The sequence below is a fragment of the Natrix helvetica genome (assembly GCF_964273705.1).
Source record: "Natrix helvetica genome assembly, chromosome: 7".
In the NCBI taxonomy this organism is placed as follows: domain Eukaryota; kingdom Metazoa; phylum Chordata; class Lepidosauria; order Squamata; family Natricidae; genus Natrix; species Natrix helvetica.
In genome coordinates this window covers 75481721-75505826 of record NC_138558.1, presented here as the reverse complement: position 1 = coordinate 75505826, position 24106 = coordinate 75481721, and the positions used below count along the sequence as shown (strand labels likewise).

At 47.1% G+C, this 24106-nt stretch overlaps 2 protein-coding genes across 4 annotated transcripts in view; one reads left to right on the top strand and one right to left on the bottom strand.

Annotated features, from left to right (window-relative positions):
* The window catches only part of MSANTD1 (Myb/SANT DNA binding domain containing 1), a 108293-nt gene that overhangs the window by 72372 nt on the left and 11815 nt on the right, over positions 1 to 24106 (bottom strand). The window lies entirely within an intron of this gene.
* HGFAC (HGF activator) lies at positions 85 to 23145 on the top strand. 3 transcript variants are annotated; one of them, XM_081959003.1, is made up of 13 exons: positions 85 to 310; positions 5393 to 5456; positions 5888 to 6010; positions 7781 to 7912; positions 8571 to 8687; positions 11454 to 11619; positions 12199 to 12284; positions 13230 to 13331; positions 13584 to 13839; positions 16439 to 16578; positions 17194 to 17334; positions 19536 to 19684; positions 22411 to 23143. In XM_081959003.1, exons 1-13 carry the CDS (start codon positions 242 to 244, stop codon positions 22579 to 22581), a joined length of 1716 nt encoding a protein of 571 aa, XP_081815129.1. In that variant the 5' UTR covers positions 85 to 241; the 3' UTR covers positions 22582 to 23143. The 3 variants fall into 3 exon arrangements, with proteins under 3 accessions (XP_081815129.1, XP_081815131.1, XP_081815130.1); XM_081959005.1 differs by lacking the exon at positions 8571 to 8687 and having other exon boundaries at positions 22411 to 23145; XM_081959004.1 differs by lacking the exon at positions 13230 to 13331 and having other exon boundaries at positions 22411 to 23142.

Genomic DNA, 24106 nt, shown 5'->3' with positions numbered 1-24106 from the left:
GGCTTCCGTTTCTCTCCCGCGATCGATCGATCAATCGGTAGGTGAGCGGGTGAATGATTAACCCTCGTTGAAGTAGTGGCAGGAGTTAAACTTATCTTAAAAGGAAACAAATTTGCATGCACCCCAATGTGGCTTGGAGTTCCTATTTGATCCTTCCGCCCTGAGATATTCCAGAAAAATTCCAAGATAGTTTGGTACTTTAAAAAAAGGGGGGGGGGGGGAATTAGTGAAAGAGAAGACGATGAAAATCTACATTTTTTCCATCACGCTCGCTCTGGTTTTGGGTCTAAGGGACACTACAACTAGGCCGGTAAGTAAGTGTGTGTGTGTGAGAGAGAGAGAGAGAGAGTGGTGGGTTATGACCGGTTCGTCCCGGTACGGGAGAACCGGTGCCTGCCAGGAGCACCAGGTATCGTTCCAGTACAGTGCTCTGGAGGGCCCACCCACGCGCCTTACTGGTATTTGAGGTTTTCGGCGCTTCCGCACACATGCACGGAGCATATGGCGCCTGTGCGATGCTCCGCCGAGCATCTGGAGCGTCGTGGAGGCGTCGTGGGCTCTAAATACGCATATGTGCGCTGCGTGCATTCATGTGCTGGATGCCCGGCCCCGTTGCACTGTACTGGTTGCACCCGGATCCAGAACCCACCACTGGTGTGTTTGTTTGTTTGTATCTGCTTGCTTTTAACCTTTTCCTGGCTGAATCCGGAGTCAGAAAAATGAGAGCTTTGGTGACGATATCAGGAATGGAACGACAAGTTCCAAGAAATGGATCCTTGTGGCCAAGAGCTTCTCCTTCTTACAGAGACCCAGATCTTGCTAATGGCAGCAGATACAGGGAGTGGCCAATCAGAGTTACAAGGGCCGTGAAGAAAGTGACTTACAATTGTTTTTCACCTGAGCATTGCTGCATCCCGGTTTGGATCGGTTCGGTTCGGTTCAGCTGAACCGTTAGTGGTTTGGTGGCCTGGATCGCTGGAGCTGGCAGTGACCCAGGCCTGCCACGCCCCCGAACCGGTTCTCCGGGTGGCGCCGATCTTGTTTTTTGCTTCTGTGCATGCCCAGGACAATTTTTATTGCACTGCCCATGCGCGCATACGAGCGAACTGGCAGTGTTGCCTGCCGGAACTCACCCCTGATTCCTGTAGTCACATGATCAAAATTCAGAGGCTTAGCGACCCACCCTATTTATGATGGTTGCAGTGTCTTGGAAGGGGTGCTGCTGCGTGATACGCGTTTGCAACCTTCCAACAAGCAAAAATCAACAGGGAAGCCAGATTCACTTAACAACCGGTTTACGGTGGCAAGAAACGCCATAAAATGGGGCAAAGCTCACTTGACTGACGTCTCCCTCAGCCACAGAAATGTTGGACTCCGATGGCGGTCATAAATCGAGGACTACCTGGTTTAAAACTGGAAATGGAGTATGCGGAATGTTAGGAAAGATTGGATGAAGCAGGTAGCAAGCTCAACACTTCTGTTGTTAAGTGGGACATTGCATTTTGCCCCATTTTAACAACCTTTCTTGCCTCAGTACTGAGTAAGTCGTTAAGTGAACCTGGCTTCCTCCATTAACTTTGTTGTCAGAAGGTTGCAAAATGGGATATGACATTGACTCTGAGACCGTCATAAATATGAGTCAGTGGCCAGGTTTCTGAATTTGGATCACTTTACCAAAGGAATGCTGCAGAGGTTGTTAACTGTGGAAAACGGTCATAAGTCATTTTTATTGGTGCTGTTGTAACTTCGAACAGTTACTACGTGAAGCGTTGTAAGTCGAGGACCAACCTGGTGGCAGTCCTGCCCCTGCCCCTAAGACCTTCTGTTCTGGGGTTGTCTGGAAGAATTGTCTTCCTCATCCTTTGAACCTCTCCCTAAAAGAGATTAAAGAAAGCCATTCATCGTCTGGCTTTACTCTCGAGTCGACCCCTGTTCTTTAGCTGTTCCCTTCGCCTGGCAACTCTGCGCCTGCGCACACTGGGAACAGGCTCCGACACAGAGCCCTCATCAGAGCCTTCCCCAGACTCCAGGACTGGCCCATGTTCCTCCCCCCAACCTCCTCACTGTCCGAATCTGCTGCCAGCTCTGCTGGGGATCACAACAATATGGTCCTTGAAGGCCACACTTGGCAAGGAGTCATGAACCAATTAAGCGAACTAAAATGTCTCCTGCAAACTCCACTCCCCTTTTGCTCCTCTTTTATTTCCTCTAGGAGGAACCATTCATCGTCCACCTGTGGCCTTACTCCCAAGTCGACCCCTGTTCTTTAGCTGTCCCCTTCTCCTGGCAGCTCTGCACATGTGCACATTGGGAACAGGCTCCAGCTGTTCCTCTGCCCCACTGATGTCTGACTCCGAAGGCAGCTGATAACTGTCAGACGGCCCTGGCCCCTTCTCTGCCTCCGACACAAGAGCACTCATCAGAGCCTTCCCCAGACTCCAGGACTGGCCCATCTTCCTCCCCAACCTCCTCACTGTCCAAATCAGGCCACAACAGTTTCAGGAATCCCTCTCCCACCCCTTCTTTCCCAATTGCTTTGATGATGTGATGTAGGATTGATTGACCAAACAGAAGAAAGCAAGAGAGATTCCGGCAATCTCCGGAAAGAGATTGCAGGGACAAACTACTGTAAGGATCGGTTTTCTCTGCAACTTGTTGGAATCTTCACCTTGCTCTCCTCTGAGGTCCTTTTATGCAGGACCTTCTCTTTCTTTCACCCTCTTTCTATTAAATGCGCCATGGCATCCTTCGGCTGGCTTGGGAACGTCACCTTCCAAACTAGGATAAAAAGCAGGATAATAAGTGAGTTGAATAGCAACAGAGCTGGAAGCAGAGGTGAGATTCAGCCGGTTCGGGCTAACCGGTTGTTAAAATGCTGCCCAGTTCAGCGAATTGGCTAATCCCACCACTGGCTGGCCCTGCCCCTGCCCGTTTTTCGGGCCAGTCATTAGAGTAGAGAACCAGTTATTAAATTATCTGAATCCCACCATTGGTTGGAAGGGACCTTGGAGGTCTTCTAGTCCAACCCCCTGCTTAGGCAGGAAACCCTATACCACTTCAGACAAATGGTTGTCCAATCTCTTCTTCTTAAAAACTTCCAGTGTTGGAGCATTCACAACTTCTGGTGGCAAGCTGTTCCACTGATTGTTCTAAGGGCCAGGAAATTTATCCTTGGTTCTAGATTCTATCTCTCCCTGATTAGTTTTCCATCCATTGCTTTGGAGAACAGCTTGACCTCCTCTTCCCCATGACAACCCCTTAAGTATTGGAAGACAGGTATCAAGTCACTCCTAGTCCTTCTCTTTGTTAGGCATGGAGCCCACCCATAACTTCATAATATAATACCATTGGAAAGGGACCTTGGAGGTCTTCTAGTCCAACCCCTTGCTCAAACAAGAGGCCCTACACATTTCAGACAAACTGTGGTCCATCTCTTTTTTAAAAAACTCCAGTATTGGAGCATTCATAACTTCTGGTGGCAAGCTGTTCCACTGGTAAATTGTTCTAACTGTCAGCAACTTATCCTTAGTTCTAAGTTGCTTCTCTCCTTCATTAGTTTCCATCTGTCACTTCTTCTTCTGCCTTCAGGTACTTTGGAGCAGTAATCACCAACTGGAGAGCCACAGAAAAATATTTTGCATTTTTTAATAATGCACTAAATCAGGGATTCTCAAACTACGTCCCCTGGGGCACATACGGCCCGCCTACACAATTACGCCCACTCACTGACGGGATGGGGTCCTTCAGGCACTTAGCTTGGTCACCTGTTTAGTAGCTGCAGCCCTTCCCTCCCTCCCTGGGAGTCCAGGCGCTTCAGTGAGTGACACGTAAAACTGTCAGCTAGGCTGGCTATAAGACAAACATTCATTCTTGGCCGTATTTGAGATTCCTAGCTGCAAGGATTGCTTTGCACAAAACTGGAAATGAATCAATACATCCGCAGATGAAACAATAATTAGAAAGGTTCTTGAATGTGCAGAGATGGACAAAATGACTTTGGAGTTAAGAGAAAGAGAAGAATTGGATTATTATCAAATACGGAATAGAATGTATAAGTGGCTAGAAAACAGAAGCCAAAACAGGAAATAGAAGTCTCTTTTAAAACTAATATTGAATAAAAAAAATAACCAAAGTTACTAATTACTATCAAACTTAAATTATTGACCATAATGCAAATATAACGGTGATACTGCATTCAGTTCTGGTCGCCACGATGTAAAAAAGATGTGGAGACTCTAGAAAGAGTGCAGAGAAGAGCAACAAAGAGGATTAGGGGACTGGAGACTAAAACATATGAAGAACGGTTGCAAGAACTGGGTAGGTCTAGTTGAATGAAAAGAAGGACCAGGGGAGACATGATAGCAGTCTTCCAATATCTCAGGGGTTGCCACAAAGAGGGAGTCAAGCTATTCTCCAAGGCACCTGAGGGCAGAACAAGAAGCAATGGGTGGAAACTAATCAAGGAGAGAAGCAACTTAGAAGTGAGGAGAAATTTCCTGAGAGTGAGAACAATTGATCAGTGGAACAACTTGCCTCCAGAAGTTGTAAATGCTCCAACAATGGAAGACTTTAAGAGGATGTTGGATAGCCATCTGTCTGAAATGGTATAGGGTTTCCTGCCTAGGCAGGGGGTTGGACTAGAAGGCCTCCAAGGTCCCTTCCAACTCTACTATTGTATTGTATTGTATATGAACAATTAATATTATTGCAATTGTTAGTACAACTGTCATTACACTACTACAGATGTTAAAACCGATAGGAAGGCAATGTAGAATAGAGAACTATAAAAGCTAAATATGTAAACCGATACAGAAGGCTGTAAAATTACTTTGCATTGTTATGTGTGTCTTGTTTTTTCTTTATTTGTTGTTGTTGTTTTTCCTGCTTTCAAAGTTTAAAGTGTTTAATAAAAACTTTTTTTAAAAAAAAGAGAGATTCCTAGTTGCAATGGACAGCAAATCTAGAGTTGATCCCAGGCGCTTCTATCCGCTAACAGGCGGCCAAGCTAAGTGCTTGAAGGACTCCATTCCGTCATATTAGTGGTCCACGGGACTTACAATTATGAATTTAGCGGTCCCTGAGGTCCGGAAGGTTGATGACCCCTGCTTTGGAAAATACGTCGACTTGCAATTTTGTCTTGCCAGTTTTACAAAAGCTCCGCGGCTCTCAATTTCCAAGAAAAACAACAACAATACTGTTTACTCTTTGGAGCCCTTTATGACTTTGTACAGGAACAACAGAAATGTTGACCTCCATTGTGGTCGTAAGGCGAGGACTACCTGTATTTACCTACCATTCTCAATTTTAGAGAGAGAAAGCAAGAGACGGAGGATCTGTTTATGAAAAAAAGTCAACCACTCACACAATTTACTCTTGACAAATTGCTTCCTAGGAGGAAATAACAGCGGGCGTTAAGACGACAGCCAAACCTGAGTATGAAGTCTATCAACCCCAAGGTATCAAAAAAAACGATGTGGAACAATCCAGTCAGATTTTAATTCTTTATTTGCTTTCCTTTCTTTTCTTTTCCCTTTCTATTCCCTTCCCTCCTTATTATCTTTCTTTATTCTTCTTCCATTCAAAATTTGTACTGTTTTTTTTTTTGCACTGTCGAGAAAACTTCCTCAGTAAAAATTATTTTAAAAAGAAGGACGCGAGTTAGAATTCTCACGGCAAGGAAACTCCTGAAGAGAAAACGGTCAAGGGATCCACAGGGAGAGGAGATCAAGCAGTGAATAACCACCCCAGAGGAGATCTCTCTACCTGGCCTCTAAGGTCTGATCCTGGCTTGGTGTCACATAAAAGTCCCCCTTCCTTTTCTGCTCTTCATTGGTGCCCGTCTGCTGTTGCCTCTCTTGATTTGCTCTTTGACTGCTTTTCTGTGTAGACGTTTCCCACGACTGCGGACGTAACCCTTGTAGAAATGGGGGCACGTGTTTCAGGGAATGTGACCAATGTTCTCAGCGCTGCGTCTGTCCTGCAGAATTCATGGGGGGACAGTGTGAAGTTGGTAAGCTGAGTCTCAAAAGTGGTTTTTATTTTGAAAAGGATTGATATATATATTTTTTGAGGAAAAAAACAAGACGTTTCGCTTCCCATCATTGGAAGCGTCATCATTGGATGCTGTGGGAGATGGACAGTCATGGACATTTGGTTAGCTGAGATTCTCCACTGGGTCTATGACAGTTCCCCACAGGCAACTCATCACAGCCAACTCACCGTGGCCAACTCACCATGGCCAACTCACCATGGCCAACTCACCATGGCTAACACCCATAGCTAACACCCATAGCCAACTCACCATGGCCAACACACCATGGCCAACTCACCGTGGCCAACTCACCGTGGCCAACTCACCATGGCTAACACCCATACCTAACACCCATAGCCAACTCACCATGGCCAACACCCATAGCCAACTCACCATGGCCATCACCCATAGCCAACTCACCATGGCCAACACACCATAGCTAACACCCATAGCCAACTCACCATGGCCAACTCATCATTGCCAACACCCATAGCCAACTCACCATGGCCAATATCCATAGCCAACTCACCATGGCCAACTCATCATTGCCAACACCCATAGCCAACTCACCATGGCCAACACCCATAGCCAACTCACCATGGCCAACTCACCATGGCCAACTCATCATTGCCAACACCCATAGCCAACTCACCATGGCCAATATCCATAGCCAACTCCCCATGGCCAACTCATCATTGCCAACACCCATAGCCAACTCACCATGGCCAACACCCATAGCCAACTCACCATGGCCAATATCCATAGCCAACTCCCCATGGCCAACTCATCATTGCCAACACCCATAGCCAACTCACCATGGCCAATATCCATAGCCAACTCCCCATGGCCAACCCATCATTGCCAACACCCATAGCCAACTCACCATGGCCAATATCCATAGCCAACTCCCCATGGCCAACTCATCATTGCCAACACCCATAGCCAACTCACCATGGCCAATATCCATAGCCAACTCCCCATGGCCAACTCATCATTGCCAACACCCATAGCCAACTCACTATGGCCAATATCCATAGCCAACTCCCCATGGCCAACTCATCATTGCCAACACCCATAGCCAACTCACCATGGCCAATATCCATAGCCAACTCCCCATGGCCAACTCATCATTGCCAACACCCATAGCCAACTCACCATAGCCAATATCCATAGCCAACTCCCCATGGCCAACTCATCATTGCCAACACCCATAGCCAACTCACCATGGCCAACACCCATAGCCAACTCACCATGGCCAACTCATCATTGCCAACACCCATAGCCAACTCCCCATGGCCAACACCCATAGCCAACTCCCCATGGCCAACTCATCATTGCCAACACCCATAGCCAACTCACCATGGCCAATATCCATAGCCAACTCCCTATGGCCAACTCATCATTGCCAACACCCATAGCCAACTCACCATGGCCAATATCCATAGCCAACTCCCTATGGCCAACTCATCATTGCCAACACCCATAGCCAACTCACCATGGCCAACTCATCATTGCCAACACCCCTAGCCAACTTGCCACAGCTAACTCGCCGAGGGACAAGAGTTACATTAATATCAAAGAAATGGTGGAATAGGGACAGAATGAAATATGAATGACAAACATTAATATATTTTAAATTTACTTTAAATGATTAAATTGAATTGTTAAATTGTCACACAGTGACAGTCCAGCTCTGAAGGCAGAAATTGTGGTCCAGGCTAAAGGCTTTTACGCTTCCCTCCATTGCAGCGAAATGCTTTGATGAGACTCTGTCCGAATACTTTGAGCTGGGAGACAGGTGGGCCAGAATCTACCAAGGCTCAATACAAGGATGCACCTGTGTTAACAGCACAACCGACTGCCATCCAGAAATGTATACAGGTATTGCGGGGAAGGGTCATTAGACTGCTTCCTTTGATGCATTGCAAAGAGATCAAACAATCAGAGCTGGAAGGGCACCTTGGAAGTCTTCTAGTCCAACGCTCTGCTCAAGCAGGTGGGAGGGAAGGAAAGAAGAAAGGAAAGGAAAGGAAGGAGGGAGAAGAAAGGAAGGAAAGGAAGGAAGGAAAGGAAGGAGGGAGGGGGGAAGAAGGAAAGGGAGGGAAGGAAGGAGAGAGGGAAGGAAGGAAGGAAGGAAGGAAGGAAGGGGAAGGAAGGAAGGAAGGAAGGAAGGAAGGGGAAGGAAGGCGGGAGGGGGAAGGAGGGAGGGAAGAAGGAAAGGAAGACAGGAAGGAAGGGAAGAAAGGGAAGAAGGGAAGGAAGGGAGGGAGGGAGGAAGGAAGGGAAGAAGGGAGGGAGGAAGGAAACAGGAGAAATGCCACATTTCACTACTGGCTGACTGTTTCCCGACATTTAAGGTGAAAAGTCCTCACCCTCTTCTGCGGGTGAGGATTCTGCCAACGTTTCTTCATCGTGGCTACAGAAGCCTCAATAATAATCCACACGAACACCAGTTCAAGCTGTAGCTCTCCTGCTTCGTATTTTTATGTCGGTTTTAAGGGCCCCCTTTGCCTGTGCTTGGCTTTCCCCCCCCCCCCAGGCTGTCCCTCCGACCCCTGCCTGCCTTGGGGCAGCCGCTCTTGCAGGAGGACTTTCTTCTCGGACAGGACCATCTGCGTCTGCAACCACCTTTTCAGAGGGAGACACTGCAACGTGGGTGAGTGAGCCCCCTCTCCTCCCCACAGTTGTGACCGGAAGTGAAACGTCGTGTCCTATTGGGTTGGTTTTACCTTCTTTTTTTTTAATCACGAGGGCTGCAGCAGGGTTGGGTTGCTATCGGTTTCACTACTGGTTTGCAACACGCGCTGCACAAATGTGCACTCTGCAATGTAAATTGTTCTTCACGCATGCGCAGAACAATTGAAAGTCAACTGCGCACACGCAGACACTAAAAACCAAAATGGCGCCGGCCCAGCAGCAGCGAGGGAACTGGTTTGGGGGCGTGGCAGGCCTCAGTCGCTGCTGGTTCTGTGACCCAGGCCTGAATTCCACTACCGGTTCGGCCGAACCGGGCCGAACCGGGCTGAACTGGGAGCAACTCATCTCTGGTCTGCAGCCGCCCTCTTTGCAAGAAGGTTTAATTTCCCAGTTAGACAATTTTATCGAGATTTGCAGAGGCACAGAAAGAGCAGAGAGGAAAAAGGGGAAATGGTATCCCAAAAAGGAATTACCATATTTTTCGGAGTATAAGACGCACCGGATTATAAGACATGCCAAGGTTTTGAAGAGGCAAATTAAAAAAGAAAGTTTTTTGCACTCTGTAAACCTCTCCAAAGTGGCCCGTTTTTCACAAAAATGGGCCCATTTCCCCCCCCCCAAAAAAGAGCATGAATAGCCTTTAGGAGGGTTGTAGAGTGCTCGGGTGGGGGGGGAATGAGCAAAAAATGGCCACTTTTTCACAAAAATTGGTCCATTTTTTGTCAAAAAAGGACATGCATAGCCTTTAGGACGCTTATAGGAGTGCTCCTGCGGGGGGGCAAAATTGAGCAAAAAATGGCCCATTTTTCTCTCATTTCTGCCCTCCCCAGCCCACAGGAGCTCTCTGAAAGCCTCCTAAAAATTATGCACGGCCATTTTGGTGAAGGGGGCGGGGTTTAGGGAGGCAAAAAATCCTGTATTCAGTGTATAAGACGCACCCAGATTTTCAGCCTCTTTTTTGAGGGGAAAAAGGTGCATCTTATACTCCGAAAAATACGGTAGCCAAAAATAAAGAGAGAAATAGTGGGAGGTGAAAAAGAGAAATCCTGGGGAGGATTATTCAAACAAACTATTGAAAAGTGATAGAAAAGATTGAGAAGAAAAGACATAATCTATATAAAAGGGGGAAAAATATCTAAGAACAGGGGATTAGTAGAATAAAATGAAATATGTTAATCCTGGTAATGATCTGTGAGGGAAATATATTAACATTATTAATTGTGGGAAGTAATTAACTAAAAAGCTTATTGTATAAAAACTAAATTTGAGGATATATGCTACCTATAGAAAATAGATGGAAAAATTAAATGACAAACTTGGTTTATTTCTGAAGGGGCAAATAATGACATTGTTTATGCGCTAAGAAAAAATTAAGTCTGAGATGAAAAATATGGGAAGAAAATAATACAGCTACAATTGAAAATTGAAATATAATGTAAAATGAATTATGCATATGTGAGAATGTTAAAGGAGTTAAACCGGGCAACACTTTGTTTACAAAAGAACATAACAAAACAAAAACAAAAAACTTTGCTTGTGAGAGGGTTTAATTTCCTGTGGCGAATTCCAATTCTACCGCTTACGGCCACAGTCGAGGCCAACAGTTCTGTGGTGAAGGGAGAGGTTTGTGAAGTGCGATTTGCCCCATTGCGCCACTTTTCGTGCCACCTTTGCTAAGTGAATCACTGCCGTTGCTAAGTTAGGAACACAGTTGTGAATTGAATCTGGCTTCCCCCCTTTTGACTTTGCTCGTCAGGTGGTCGCAAAAGGGGATCACGTGCCCCCCCCCCCACAGGACTTTGCGACTGTTGTAAATAGGAACCAATGGCCATAATTTAGAGCAACTGACTGTGGTGATGCAATAATGGCCGTCACTGTGAAAACCGATCCTAAGTCAAATTTTCTATGCTGTCGTAACTTTGAATGGTCAGTAAATGAACTGCTGTACGTCGAGGGCTACCTGTACTACTACCAAGAAAGGATGCAAACACACACACACACACACACACCAGTGGTGGATTCCGGATCTCGTTCCAACCGGTATGTGCGTGGATTCGCACGGGGGCTGAGGGTCATGCGTGGATGCGCAGAGGTGGGGGTATGTGCAGCCTCCCACCACCCCACCACGTTTTTGGTCCCAGGAGGCTTCACGGAGGTCTGCTAGGCCCAAAACGGGGCATGGGGGTGTCACGTGTGCAGGAGTGAGAAGGCGGGGGGAGTGCAGGGGAGCGGCGCTCCCCCTGTGGCCCATTTTTGGTCCCAGGAGGCTGCAGAGAGGCCTGCTAGGCCCAAAACGGGGCATGGGGGGTCACGCCCGCATTCATAGGGATGCACGGGGGGTGTTGCATGTACGTTGCATTATTGGTATGAACGCTTTTGGCCCGTGATGACAAAAAGGTTAGTCATCGCTGCCCTGTAGCATTTGAGTCAAATGGTTGTCCAATCTCTTCATGAAAACATCCAACGTTGGAGCACCTACAACTTCTGAAGGCAACTTCTGTTCCGCCAGTTAATTGTCCTCATTGTTAGGAAGTTTCTCCCCAATTCCAAGTTGCTTCTCTCCTTGATTGAGTCTCCATCCATTGTTCCTTTGGTGCTCCTTGGTGCTTTGGAATAACCGGCACTATGGATCAATGGGGTAAAGCTGCTGATTGGGACTTGATTAATGAGGGCCTGATCGATTTTTGAGACTGACTTGAATCTCTTGCCTTTCCTTCTTCGTCAGCTCCAAGTCAAAGCTGCTATCGGGGGAATGCGACCGATTACCTGGGCCTGGCCAAGAAGACCATTTCTGGAGATGATTGTCTCCCATGGACCTCCGACCTCTTCTCCTACGAGGACTCTCAAACAAACACGGTGCAGCTTGGATTGGGCTCACATTCCTACTGCCGGTAAGATGCCAGAGGAGTAACTCCTTTGCAAGAACAGTTTGGAGTACCCTGTGTCCCCAAAATAAGACCCAGCTGGAAAATAAAGCCCTAGCATGATTTTCAGGATGCTCATAATATAAGCCCTACCCCCAAAATAAGACCCTGTTCAGATTGTCAACCAGACAGAGGCATTTAGTACCGTATCTCCACATTTCTCCCCTTCACCAAGCAGTCAGTCACAAGGTTCAATCATCGTGTTTTCTGGTTGCCTGATAATGTCACTCCTCCTCTCTCTGACCATCTGTGGGAATGACCTTGGTTCCCAAGAGAAAATATTTTGCTTTGGCTACAAACCTCTCTCCTCTATCTCTACTCCCCTCCTTCCTAACCCTCAGCTCTAGTGTGGCAACGCTGAAGCTAGAAAATGGCCTCGCTCAGGCCAACTTCCAAGTTGACACCCGCCCTTCCTTCTAACATTAGCAAATCCTAAATCAAATCCACATTTGAAGGATGTGCTCCTAGCAAAACCAGAGGAAAGAGAGCCTGGAAGTCAACAGGTTACTCAAAGAGTGAATTCCTTCACTTTTTCCAATGCCTTAGAAGTCCAGATGGGGACGAGCAGCCGTGGTGCTATTTCATTAAGGACGGCAGGCTGTCTTGGGGATACTGCGATGTGTCATCATGCCGTAAGTAACTTGTCAGCTGCAGGTTCCAACTTACGTTGTACCGCGAAATTAGCTCAAGGATGGGCAGATGTGTCCTTAAGTAAATGTAAACTTTTTAAAATAAAAAAAAATAGTTATCAACAGTGGTGGGATTCAAGAAAATTTACTGCTGGTTCTGTGGGCGTGGCTTGGTGGGTGTGGCTTGGTGGGCGTGGCTTGGTGGGTGTGGTAGAGGAAGGATACTGTAAATCCCCATTCCCTCTCCACTCGAGGGGAAGATTACTGCAAAATCCTAATTCCCTCCCAATCAGCTGGGACTTGGAAGGCAGAGAATAGATGTGGGCGGGGCCAGCCAGAGGTGATATTTGCCGGTTCTGCAAACTACTCAAAATTTCCGCCACCGGTTCTCCAGAACTGGTCAGAACCTGCTGAATACCACCTCTGGTTATCAATCAGTGTCACGTCAATATCAATCTTTGTGCCAATACCATCCCTTTGGTCAGTCTCTCTTCATTACAGGTAGTCCTTGACTTACGACCGTAACTGGTCCCAAAATTTCTGTTGCGAAATGGGTTTGGCTCTGTTTTATGACTTTTCTTGCCACCGTTGCAACGTCGATCGTGGTCGTTCAGCAAATCTGGCTTCCGCACGGACGTTGCTGGTCAGAAGATCGCAAAAGGGGATCGCATGACCCAGGGACACAGCAACTGTCGTAAATATGAACCAGTTGCCAAGCATCTCAATTTTGATCATGTGACCATCAGGATGCTGCAAAGGTTGTAACTCTGAAAAACGGTCATAAGTCACATCTTTTGAACGGTCACTAAATGAACTGTTATAAGTTGAGGACTGCCTGTATTGCAGAAGGCTTAGCAAGGACAGGTCCCTCCCTTCTAGAATAACAGTAAAAGGTCCACTGTCCAGTTGTGTCCGACTTTAGGGTCCCGTGCTCATCTCCGTTTCTAGGCCAAAGGACCCCGCATTGTCCGAAGACCGTTCCGTGGTCATGTGGCCAGCATGTCTATACATCAAAGGGGCAGGGAACGCTGTTATCTTCCCACCAAAGTGGTACCTATTGATCTACTCACATTTGCATGCTTTCGAACTTCTAGTGGGCTGGAGCTGAGACAAGTACGGGAGCTCACCCTGTCGCGTGGCGCTTGGGCCTCGAACCTGGGCAGTCAGCTGATAAGCTCGGCAACTTTAACCACTGAGCCATCACGCCTCCCGAACCCCCACTACCATAACATTTTGAAAAACAAACGGAAGGAGAATCCAGTAAGGAAATAAAGAGATCCCCTATCCCCTCCTTTCTTTCAGAAAGTGGGCGCAGGCAGCCACCACCACCACCAGACGTTCCCCCAGAAGCTGAGGTTGAGTTTGCCGCGGTCAAGAAGTCGTGTGGGAGGAGGCACAAGAAGCAGAAGTTTGTAAGACCCAGGATTGTGGGTGGGTCTTCTGCCTTGCCAGGATCCTACCCCTGGCTGGCTAGCATCAACGTGGGCGGGAATTTCTGTGCCGGAAGCCTTATTCGCTCCTGCTGGCTGGTCACATCGGCCCACTGTTTCGCTAACAGGTAACGCTGCTCAATTCATTGATCCTCCTCCTTCTTTCCCCCTTCTTCTCCTTTCCATCTTCCTCCTCTCCCTCTTCTTCTTCTTCCTCCTTTCCCCCTTCTCCCTCCTCCTTTCCATCTTCCTCCTCCTCTCCTTCTTCCTCCTCCCTCCCATCTTCCTCCTCCTTCTTTGCCCCTTCCTCCTCCTTCTTTCCAGCTTCCTCCTTCTTCTTCTTCTTCCTCTTCCTCCTCCTTTCCCCCTTCCTTCTCCTCCTCTTCCTTTTCCCCCTCCTCCTCCTTTCCATCTTCCTCCTCCTCTCCCTTTTCTTCTTCTTCCTCCTCCTCCTCCTCCTTCTTTCCAGCTTCCTCCTCCTCCTCTCTTCTTCTTCCACTTCCTCCTCCTTCTTTCCCCCCTTCCTTGTCCTGCTCTTCCTTTTCTTCTTCCTCTTCCTCCTCCTTTCCTCCTTCCTTCTCCTCCTTCTCTTTCCCCCCTCCTCCTCCTTTCCCTCTTCCTCCTCTTCCCCCTCCTCCTCTCTTTGCTCCTGCTCACAGGGACCTCCTCCAGTTGCCCCCATTGAGTGCAGAGTTATATGCAGGAGGGCAGCAGAAAAATGCCAGATGGCACCCCCCCCCAACCTTCACTCCAACCCCTTTTAACCTGTGCTGCGTGGTCGTGGTGGCCATTTTTATGTTTTGACCCTGAGGCAGCAGGTAAATAACCCCCTCATTTGAAGGGTATAGGAGCCCCTAGACTCCTTGATAAAACTCCTTGATAAAAACATGGATTAAGTCTGCATATTAAGAGGACTTCTGTAGCTGGCATAGGAAATTACACATCTTAGTGACACATAGCTTAAGAAACGCTTTATGGAAGGGCACAGAGAAAAACAGATGTGGTAAGATAAGAAATAGGGAAGTGGCATTTAGCATTTTACTCACCTTTATGTAGAGATCGCCTAGGCTAACACATTATTTCTGTTTTTCTGTTTTTCTGTATAATGTTAGCATTTTCAACTTCTCTTTTCTTGTAATCAACAAATTCACTTCTGTTTTTGTTAAATGTCAAGGAGCATATTTGTAACATTTTACTGTAAAAGTTGTGATGATGATGAATCTAAAATATACCTCCCCTTGACCGAATGTACCTCCCCTTGACCTTCCTTTTTCCTTTGGACAAACACGCCTATGGAACCCCCAAAACGTCTGAAGGGGTATTAAAGTTCTGTCCTGGCCTACCCAGGACAGTTCAGACTTTGCAGTGTTAAACGCTCTGAACTCTGATGCATCATTAAAAACCTGTTTCTCTTTTACCTTGTGGTCTCGCGTCCTATGTTAGGCTGACTGAGGTTTCCTGCCACAGTCTGCCGCAACAACCCGACCCTATGGCCACCTCTGCTTGCATCCTTCTTCCGCTTCCAAGAGGACTGAAGCAAGGAGGAAGGGGAAGCGTGGAGCCCCATTGCTCAGAAGCAGGAAGGGAAGGCTGCATCTAAGGACCTTCTGGGTTAGGCCCAGGGAAAACCTCTGCAGAGGCAGAAATCTTTTTTGAGCTGTAAAACCCAAACATCCTCACAATGGAGGAAAACAAGTCTGGTTTACAATTCAAAAGTTCATTTTGAAAGTGTTTGTAAAGGCGGCCTCGGAGTCTCTTCCCAAGTTGGATTGAGAACAAGTAGAGCAAAAAACAGTTTTCAAACTATACAATTTATAGTCCCTAAGCAACGCATGCCACGCCTAAGAAGAAACTCTCCCTTTCTCCTAAGTCATTCTTGAAGTCATTTTGCACTACTAAAGGTCAGCATGACCCTTCCTGCAGAATCCCAGTTATCTTCTCTTTGTTTCCTTATGGCTTCGCCTTAGGTGGCCAATGTTCCTATCTCACCAAATGGTGGCCTTGCCTCGGGCATATGTTTCTGTTTTCAAAGAAAGTTACCCTATTTTTCGGAGTATAAGACGCTCCGAAGTATAAGACATACCTAGCTTTTGGGGAGGAAAACAAAGGGGGAAAATCTGTGTCTGCCTCCCAGCAATTTGCCCCCTTGCAGCAAACAGCAAACGCCTGGTTAGCACAAGAAAAAAAAATCTGCCTCTGCCTCCCAACAATTTGCCCTGTAGAGCAAACAGCAAGTTTCACTTTAAATTTCTTCCGATCATCAGCTGTTTCAGGCTGCAGGAATTGCCATAGCCTATTGCAGCCTCCGTAAGCCCCCGTTTGCTGCAAAGAGGTAAATTGCTTGGAGGCAGAGGCCAAAGGGTGGGGGCTGATGGGTAGGTGGGGCTACATTCAGTGTATAAGACGCACCCAAATTTTCACCCTCTTTTAGGGGAGAAAAAGGTGTGTCTTATACTCCAGAAAATACGGTAGTTATATCAGGTCATCACGTACTGTTTTATTAAGCACATTTGGTGGTTAATTTGCAACAGGATGAACTCTATAGTTTATGGATACATTTATAACTTTTATAAAAGAATAACATTATTTATTTCCTTCACTTTGGATGCTGGAGCTGGCATCCTTATCTTTGCCTTTGGCTCTGAGAAATTTTGGATCAACTGCCCAGACGGTGAGGTGAAGGCTCAGGGTAAGCTGCCACTCACATGACTTTCTCATTTCCTTCAGCCCGCTAACTTCAACCATCCATGTGGTTTTGGGGCAACATTATTTTAACCGAACAACAGACGTCACTCAAGAATTTAAGATCGAGAAGTACATCCTGCATCCTGACTACTCAGTTTTTAACCCAACTGAAAACGATATTGGTGAGCTCTTTTTCTTGCCTCTACTGCCGCATAAAGCAGCGGTCCCAAACCTTTTCAGGGATGGTTTTGCACACACAGTGCTTTCACAAACACAGCTTTGCGCGAGTGTACACGCTCTTGGGCACCACTTCTGTGATCCTGTTTCAAACAGGCTGCGAACTGGCACTGGGCCATGGACTGGAGTTGGGGACCCTGATGCAAAGACTAAATTCTGTTTATTGGATCAAGAATAGAGTAGAATAGAATGGAGTGGAACAGAGTAGAGTGGAGTGGAACAGAGTAGATAGGAGTAAGAGTAGAGTAGAGTAGAATAGAATAGGAGTAGAGCGGAGTGGAGTGGAAAGGAGTGGAGTGGAATGTAGTAGAGTGGAGTAGGAGTAGAGGAGAGGAGAGTAGGAGTAGAATAAAGGAGAGGAGAGGAGAAGAGAATAAATTAGAGAATGGAACGGAACTGAACAGAACAGAACACAGAGTTGGAAAGGACCTTGGAGGTCTTCTAGTCCAACCCCCTGCTCAAGCAGGAAACCCCGTACCATTTCAGACAAATGGGCAGAAGGCAATCTAATGATAATTCACTCTCTTACACAATTAACCTGTTCTTCCCCTCTCTTGCAGTTTTAATTAAACTCAAGAAAGTCAAGCAACGTTGTGCAGTGAGATCCCGATTCATCCAACCCATTTGCCTGCCAGAAGCTTCCATGTCCTTTCCAGATCATTACAAATGCTATGTTGTCGGATGGGGATACTTGCATGAAAGTAAGAGATGACCGCTGGGGAAGCTGATCACCCCTATTGCCAGGAGTTCCAGCTGACACTAGACCCGATCTTCATCAGTGGTGGGATTCATTTTTTTTTACTATTGGTTCTGTGGGCGTGGCTAGGTGGCGGGGTCATGTGACTGAGTGGCCGTGGCCAACTTGATGTCACTCACGCCCACGCCCACTCAGTCACATGACACCCTCCCCAAGCCCCCCCCCCCACACAGAAAAAGGTAGAGAAAAATTGAATTTCTACCTATCTACTTATTTTCTACCCACGCATGGCCTAATCTAAGTGAGCGGTGACCGGGCGACTGGTTCAGGGGCATGGCCAGCCAGCGGTCACTACTGGTGACCCCGGCCTAATTTCCACTACCGGTTCATGCGAACCGGTGCAAACTGGCTGAATACCACCGTTGATCTTCATGATGCCTGCAGATCACACTCAGTTTTTATATAGGTGATGTTTTCAATACAGCTGGAGTGGTGCAGTGGTTAGAATGCGGCATTGCAGGCAAACTCTGCCCACAGCCAGGAAGTTCGATCCTGGCCGGCTCAAGGTTGACTCAGCCTTTTGTCCTTCCGAGATTGGTCAAATGAGGACCCGGATTTTGGGGGGCAATAGTCTACCACTTAGAGAGGGCTGTAAAAGCACTGTGAAGTGGTATATAACTCTAAGTACTACTACTATTGCTTCTGTGCCCCAACCGGACACTTAAACTTGGGTCCTTGAATTCACATGGTTGGGGGATGCATAATTGTCCACAACATTCCCTTTCTGTGGTCTTTGGGTCAGAGATGGTGTATCTAATGAGAGTACAGTGTGTTGCCGAATGGGGGTGCAGAAAAGGAGAATGGGGGGGAGGTGCCTCATTTCATGACCACAGCTTAAAGATGGGTGAGGGGAGGACCCAGGGGCCTCTTGTGGGGGGGACTAGGACATTCAGCATGGCCAACTCACTGTGCCCAACTCATTGTGGCCAACTCACCATGGTCAACTTGTTGTGGGACGACTCACTGTGGGAAAGAGTTACACTAATCTCAAAGAAATGGTGGAATAAAATCATTAAAGAAAGGATGCCCAAGGAGCAGAGGAGATATTCAGCAGTTTCTGACCAGCTCTGGAGAACTGGTAGCAGATATTTTGAGTAGTTCGGAGAACCAGTAAATACCACCTCTGGCTGGCACCGCCCCCATGTATTCTATGCCTCCTGAGTCCCAGCTGATAGGGAAGGAATGGAGATTTTGCAGTATCCTTCCCCTGGAGTGGGAAGGGAATGGAGATTTTCCAATATCCTTCCCCTGGAGTGGGGAGGGAATGGAGATTTTGCAGTATCCTTCCCCTGGAGTGGGAAGGGAATTTAGATTTTGCAGTATCCTTCCCCTGGAGTGGGGAGGGAATGGAGATTTTGCAGTATCCTTACCCTGGAGTGGGGAGGGAATGGGGATTTTGCAGTATCCTTCCCCTGGAGTGGGGAGGGAATGGGGATTTTGCAGTATCCTTCCCCTGGAGTGGGGAGGGAATGGGGATTTTGCAGTATCCTTCCCCTGGAGTGGAGAAGGAATGGAGATTTTGCAGCATCCTTCCCCTGGAGTGGGGAGGGAATGGGAATTTTGCAGTATCCTTCCCCTGGAGTGAGGAGGGAATTGTGATTTTGCAGTATCCTTCCCCTGAAGTGGGGAGGGAATGGGAATTTTGCAGTATCCTTCCCCTGGAGTGGGGAGGGAATGGGGATTTTGCAGTATCCTTACCCTGGAGTGGGAAGGGAATGGAGATTTTGCAGTATCCTTCCCCTGGGGAGGGGAGTGGGGAGGGAATGGAGATTTTGCAGTATCCTTACCCTGGAGTGGGGAGGGAATGGAGATTTTGCAGTATCCTTCCCCTGCCATGCCCACCAAGACATGTCCACGCAACTGGTAGTAAAATAAATTTGAATCCCACTACTGAAAAGGAGGGACTAAATGAAATTGGAATGACAAAAATTAAAATATTTATTTTAAATAATTGAATTATTAGATTGTCCTGTAGTGAGTTGTCCCATGGCAAGTTGACAATGACAAGTTGATCACGTTGAGTTGTCCCATTCCTTCTATTTGCGGGTGTCCTTTTTCCGCTTTTGCCACAGAGCTAACGCCCTTTTCAGGGGGGGCCTTGCTGCTCCTCGGACTTATTTTCTATCTCGACATTTATCTGAGCAGATTCATCCAGATACTCCAACGTGGTGCAAGAAGCATTAGTTCCGATTATCCCAGATTACAAGTGTCAAAACGCCGACGTTTACGGAGCGGAAATCAGCGGAAATATGTTCTGCGCTGGTTACCTTGACGGCAGGTCAGACGCTTGCCAGGTAATCCTGTTGAGTTTCTGCAGGAATTAGCCGTGTGGGTGGTTGTGACAGCATATGATCATGAGGCCATAGTACACACACACACACACACACACACATATCATCATCATCGTCTTTTAATGAGGCCATAATCCCTTGTGGGGTGGAATCTGGGCAACTGAATGGAGTTAGTAGAGATTTGTTTTACTGGCCAGATGCCCTTCCCTGTCACCAATACGGAGTTTTGTTCAGCAGATATATTCTCATTGTGCCCAAAGAGAGAAATATCTGCCTCTACCTAGGATCGAACTCACAGCCTCCTAATTGTGAGGCTGTAAGAGCTCCACTTCTAGGCAGCCTCACCACTCCATAGTATGTGGGTATATAGTATATCTACCCTGGAGTTTTGGCTGGTTCTCTCCACATTTTATGATGGCCATTAACAAAAATCCCTCCCTCCCTCCCTCCTTCCTTCCTTCCTTCCTTCCTTCCTTCCTTCCTTCCTTCCATCCTTCCTTCCTTCCTTCCTCCTCCCTCCCACTTTCCCTTTCCCTTCCTTTCTTACCATCCTTCCTCCCTTCCATTCCTTCCTTTTTCCCTTCCATCCCTCCCTCCTTCCCTTCCCCTTTTCTTCCTTCCTTGCTTCCTCTGTTTCTGCTTCCTTCCCTCCTTCCTTCCCCCTTTGTTTCCTTGCTCCCTTGCTCCCTCCTTACTACCTCCCTCTTTCCCTCCCTCCTTCCTCCCTCTTTTCTTCCTCCCTCCCTCCTTCCTTCCTGCCTACCTGCCACCCTCCCTCCTTCCCTCCTTCCTTCCTTTTCCTCCCTTTCTTCCTTCCTCCATCTTCCTTCCTTCCTTTTTCTTTCACTTTTTTCTACTTCTTTATTTCCTCGCTCCCTCCTCCTTTATTTCTTTTTTCTATTCCTTTATTCCCTCCCTCCAACCCTCCTTCCCAACCAACCATATTGCTTCCAGTTCTGAACTGTACATTTTAGGGAAGTCTTTGAAGGAAGGAAAGCTGACCTGTCCCTCTGTTGAGCCAACCTTGGGCCTTTGTATTACTTTGATTTTTTCTAAAAAAATTCCCAGCTGCATCCAGCTGTTGGCTCTTGCTCAGCTTGAACAGGGCTCCCTCAGGGAACAAGAGTGGGGGCACAAGAGTTTGGAGGCTCTGCCCTCTGCACTTTATGTATTCTCGTATCAACAGACCTCCTTCCCTCTGACATGGGCCAAAAAAGCCAATTTTTTTTCATTGTTTTTCATTGTCTTCTACCTTTGACCTTAACCAAAAGCTCTTGAGCGGCCAAACAATTCACTCAGCAGCCAAATTTTTCCCCGTCACCGAAATTATGGGGTTTCCAGGATCCTCCTTTTCCCAATTCATGGGGACCGTTTCCATCTTCACTGAGATTCTTCAGGTGCTCTGAGGCATCTTCCCATCCGGTTTCCCACTGCTGAAACGTAGGTGCCATTAGAAGTTACCAAAAAAAAAAAAACCCACCCCAAAACCCCAGTTGGGTGAGATTTGCAACATTGCGTAGCTCCTCCATCTACAGAAGAGACTGCAATTAAAAAAAACACTAGATTGTGCAGAAATAGATAGGCTGACATTAAAGATAAAGGAGATATGAAATATTTACTAACATGGAACTTGCTTTATCAATGGCTTGATAATAGAGGTAGCGGTTAGAAATTGGATAAATATTATTATGTGTAAGCAAATTGACCCAGACCCGTGATGGCGAAACTGTTGTGGCCCACCAGTGCCCAGTGAAGCTGGCAGCAGATTCGGACAGTGAGGAGGTTGAGGAGGAAGATGGGTCAGTCCTGGAGTCTGGGGAAGGCTGTGAGGAGGGCTCTGTGTCGGAGGCAGAGAGGGGGCCAGAGCCGTCTGACAGTTATCAGCTGCCTTTGGAGTCAGACATCAGTGAGGCAGAGGAACAGCTGGAGCCTGTTCCCAGTGTGCGCATGCGCAGAGTTGCCAGACAAAGGGAACAGCTAAAGAACAGGGGTCGACTTGGGAGTAAGGCCACAGGTGGACGGTGAATGGCCCCTCCCAGAGGAAATAAAAGAGGAGCAAAAGGGGAGTGGAGTTTGCAGGAGACAATTAGTTCGCTTAATTGGTTCGTGACTCTCCAAGACTCCTTGCCAAGTTTTGCAGATATCGGCCTGGCAGCTCTCCAAGCCAGAGAAGGTCCGTGACTCCTTTGAAAGACTTTGCTGAATGGGAATGAACAGAATTCATAGTCAATGAATAAAAGGGGGTTTTGTCGGGACAAGGAGTTTGCTTCATGCTCTTGGGAAGCCTCGGTCAGAACAGAATCTTTTCGGCGCCAAGTACCGGTTGTGCGAAAATGACGCACACGCTTGTCAGAGCTGCTCTCTGCAAAAGCCAAACTTCTGGGTTCTAGTATGCATGCACGTCCGACGATCAGCTGGCTGGCGCGCATGCGCAGGCCAGTTTTTGACACTGCCGGGCACACGAAGACCAGCTGATCGTCCTGCGTGCATGCACCCAGAAGACAAACGGGCAAGGCTGCGTGTGCCGGGTGACATGGCTTCGCGTGCTACTTTGGGCACACGTGCCACAGGTTCGCCATCACGGGCCCAGCCACTGTTCGCAAAGCACTTATGGATGTAAAAGACAAATTTATAAACAAACTAAAAAAAGTTAGAAAAAAAAGGTTGCTTGAGATTTGTGACGTTGCATAGCTCTTCTGTTTACCTTCATGTTCTCCTCTGCGTCCCAGGGAGATTCGGGGGGTCCCTTGGCCTGTGAAAGGGACGGAGAATTCTACCTGTATGGAATCATCAGCTGGGGTGATGGCTGTGGCAAGCCCATGAAGCCGGGAGTTTACACCAAGGTGACAAACTACATCAGTTGGATCAACCAGGAGATACATCGCCCACCCAAAGGATAAGGATGGCTTCGCAGAGGGTCCGCTCCCTTTCACGTGGGGCCCACGGGACAACTTCCCTCGTCACTCTGGACAGTACCGAATGCTCTTTGGAATGAACATTTTCTTTTTCTTGTGGTGCAGAACTAGGGGAGGGAAAGCAGACTCCAAAATCCAAGATGTCCTTCAAGGAACTCCAATTTAGCCTTTCTGTGCTGTGGGACTTCCCACCCTTCCTTTGGGATTTCTGCCTGATTTTCCATTTAACAGCGTAAGAGAGGGCAGATGTGTGTGAGGAGGGGTGTCCTCCTCTGTGGGTCAGAATATCAGAATTGGAAGGGACCCCGGAGGTCTTCTAGTCCAACCCTCTGCTCAGGCAGGAAATCCTGCACCACTTCAGACAAATGGTTATCCAACATCTTCTTTAAAACTTTCAGTGTTGGGGCATTCACAACTTCTGGAGGCAAGCTGTTCCACTGATTAATTGTTCTAATTGTTAGGAAATTTCTCCTTAGTTCTATCTAAGTTGCTTCTCTCCTTGATTAGCTTCCACCCATTGCTTCTTGTCCTGCCTTCAGGTGCTTTGGAGAATAGCTTGACTCTCTCTTCTTTGGGGCAACCCCTGAGATTTTGGAACACTGCTATCATGTCTCCCCTGGTCCTTCTTTTCATTAAACTAGACATACCTAATTCATAAAACACAGAATAACAGAGTTGTAAGGCACCTTGGAGGTCTTCTAATCCAACCCTCTGCTTAGGCAGGAAACCCTACACCACTTCAGACAAATGGTTATCCATCCTCTTATAAACTTCCAGTGTGGGAGCATTCACAACTTCTGGAGGCAACTTCTGTTCCACTGATTAATTGTACTAAGTGTCAGGAAATTTCTCCTTACTTCTAGGTTGCTTCTCTCTTTGATTACTCAACTCAGGGACTTAAAACACCAGCAACAAACTTATCAATTGAGGAGCGTTTATGTATAGATCAATGAAAAAGTGTTTTTTTTTTTTTAAATTAAAGGGATATAACAAATAATCTTTACAGAGCTGTATTACAATGAACTCATTTCAAATTGGAAAAGACATAAACATAAAAAATCATATTTTAAAAAGACGGTTTACAAACATTAAAAAAATACCCTCATATTTGTCTCAAAAAAGGAGAACTAGATTCCAAAATTTCCTGCTTTTCACGTGGGAATATCTCTCTGGGCAACCATTGCATTCTGGAAACTTCCGGCTTTGAGCATTGGGAGTATTCCCTTGGGAATATGAACATTTTATTGCAAAAACCTTAAAGTAAAAGTTCCCCTCGCAAATATGTGCTAGTCATTCCCCACTCTAGGGGGCAGTGCTCATCTCCATTTCATAGCCGAAGAGCCAGCGCTGTCCGAAGACGTCTCCGTGGTCATGTGGCCAGCATGACTCAATGCCGAAGGCGCACGGAACGCTGTTCCCTTCCCACCAAAGGTGGTTCCTATTTTTCTACTTGCATTTTTATATGCTTTCAAACTAGGTTGGCAGAAACTGGGACAAGTCACGGAAGCTC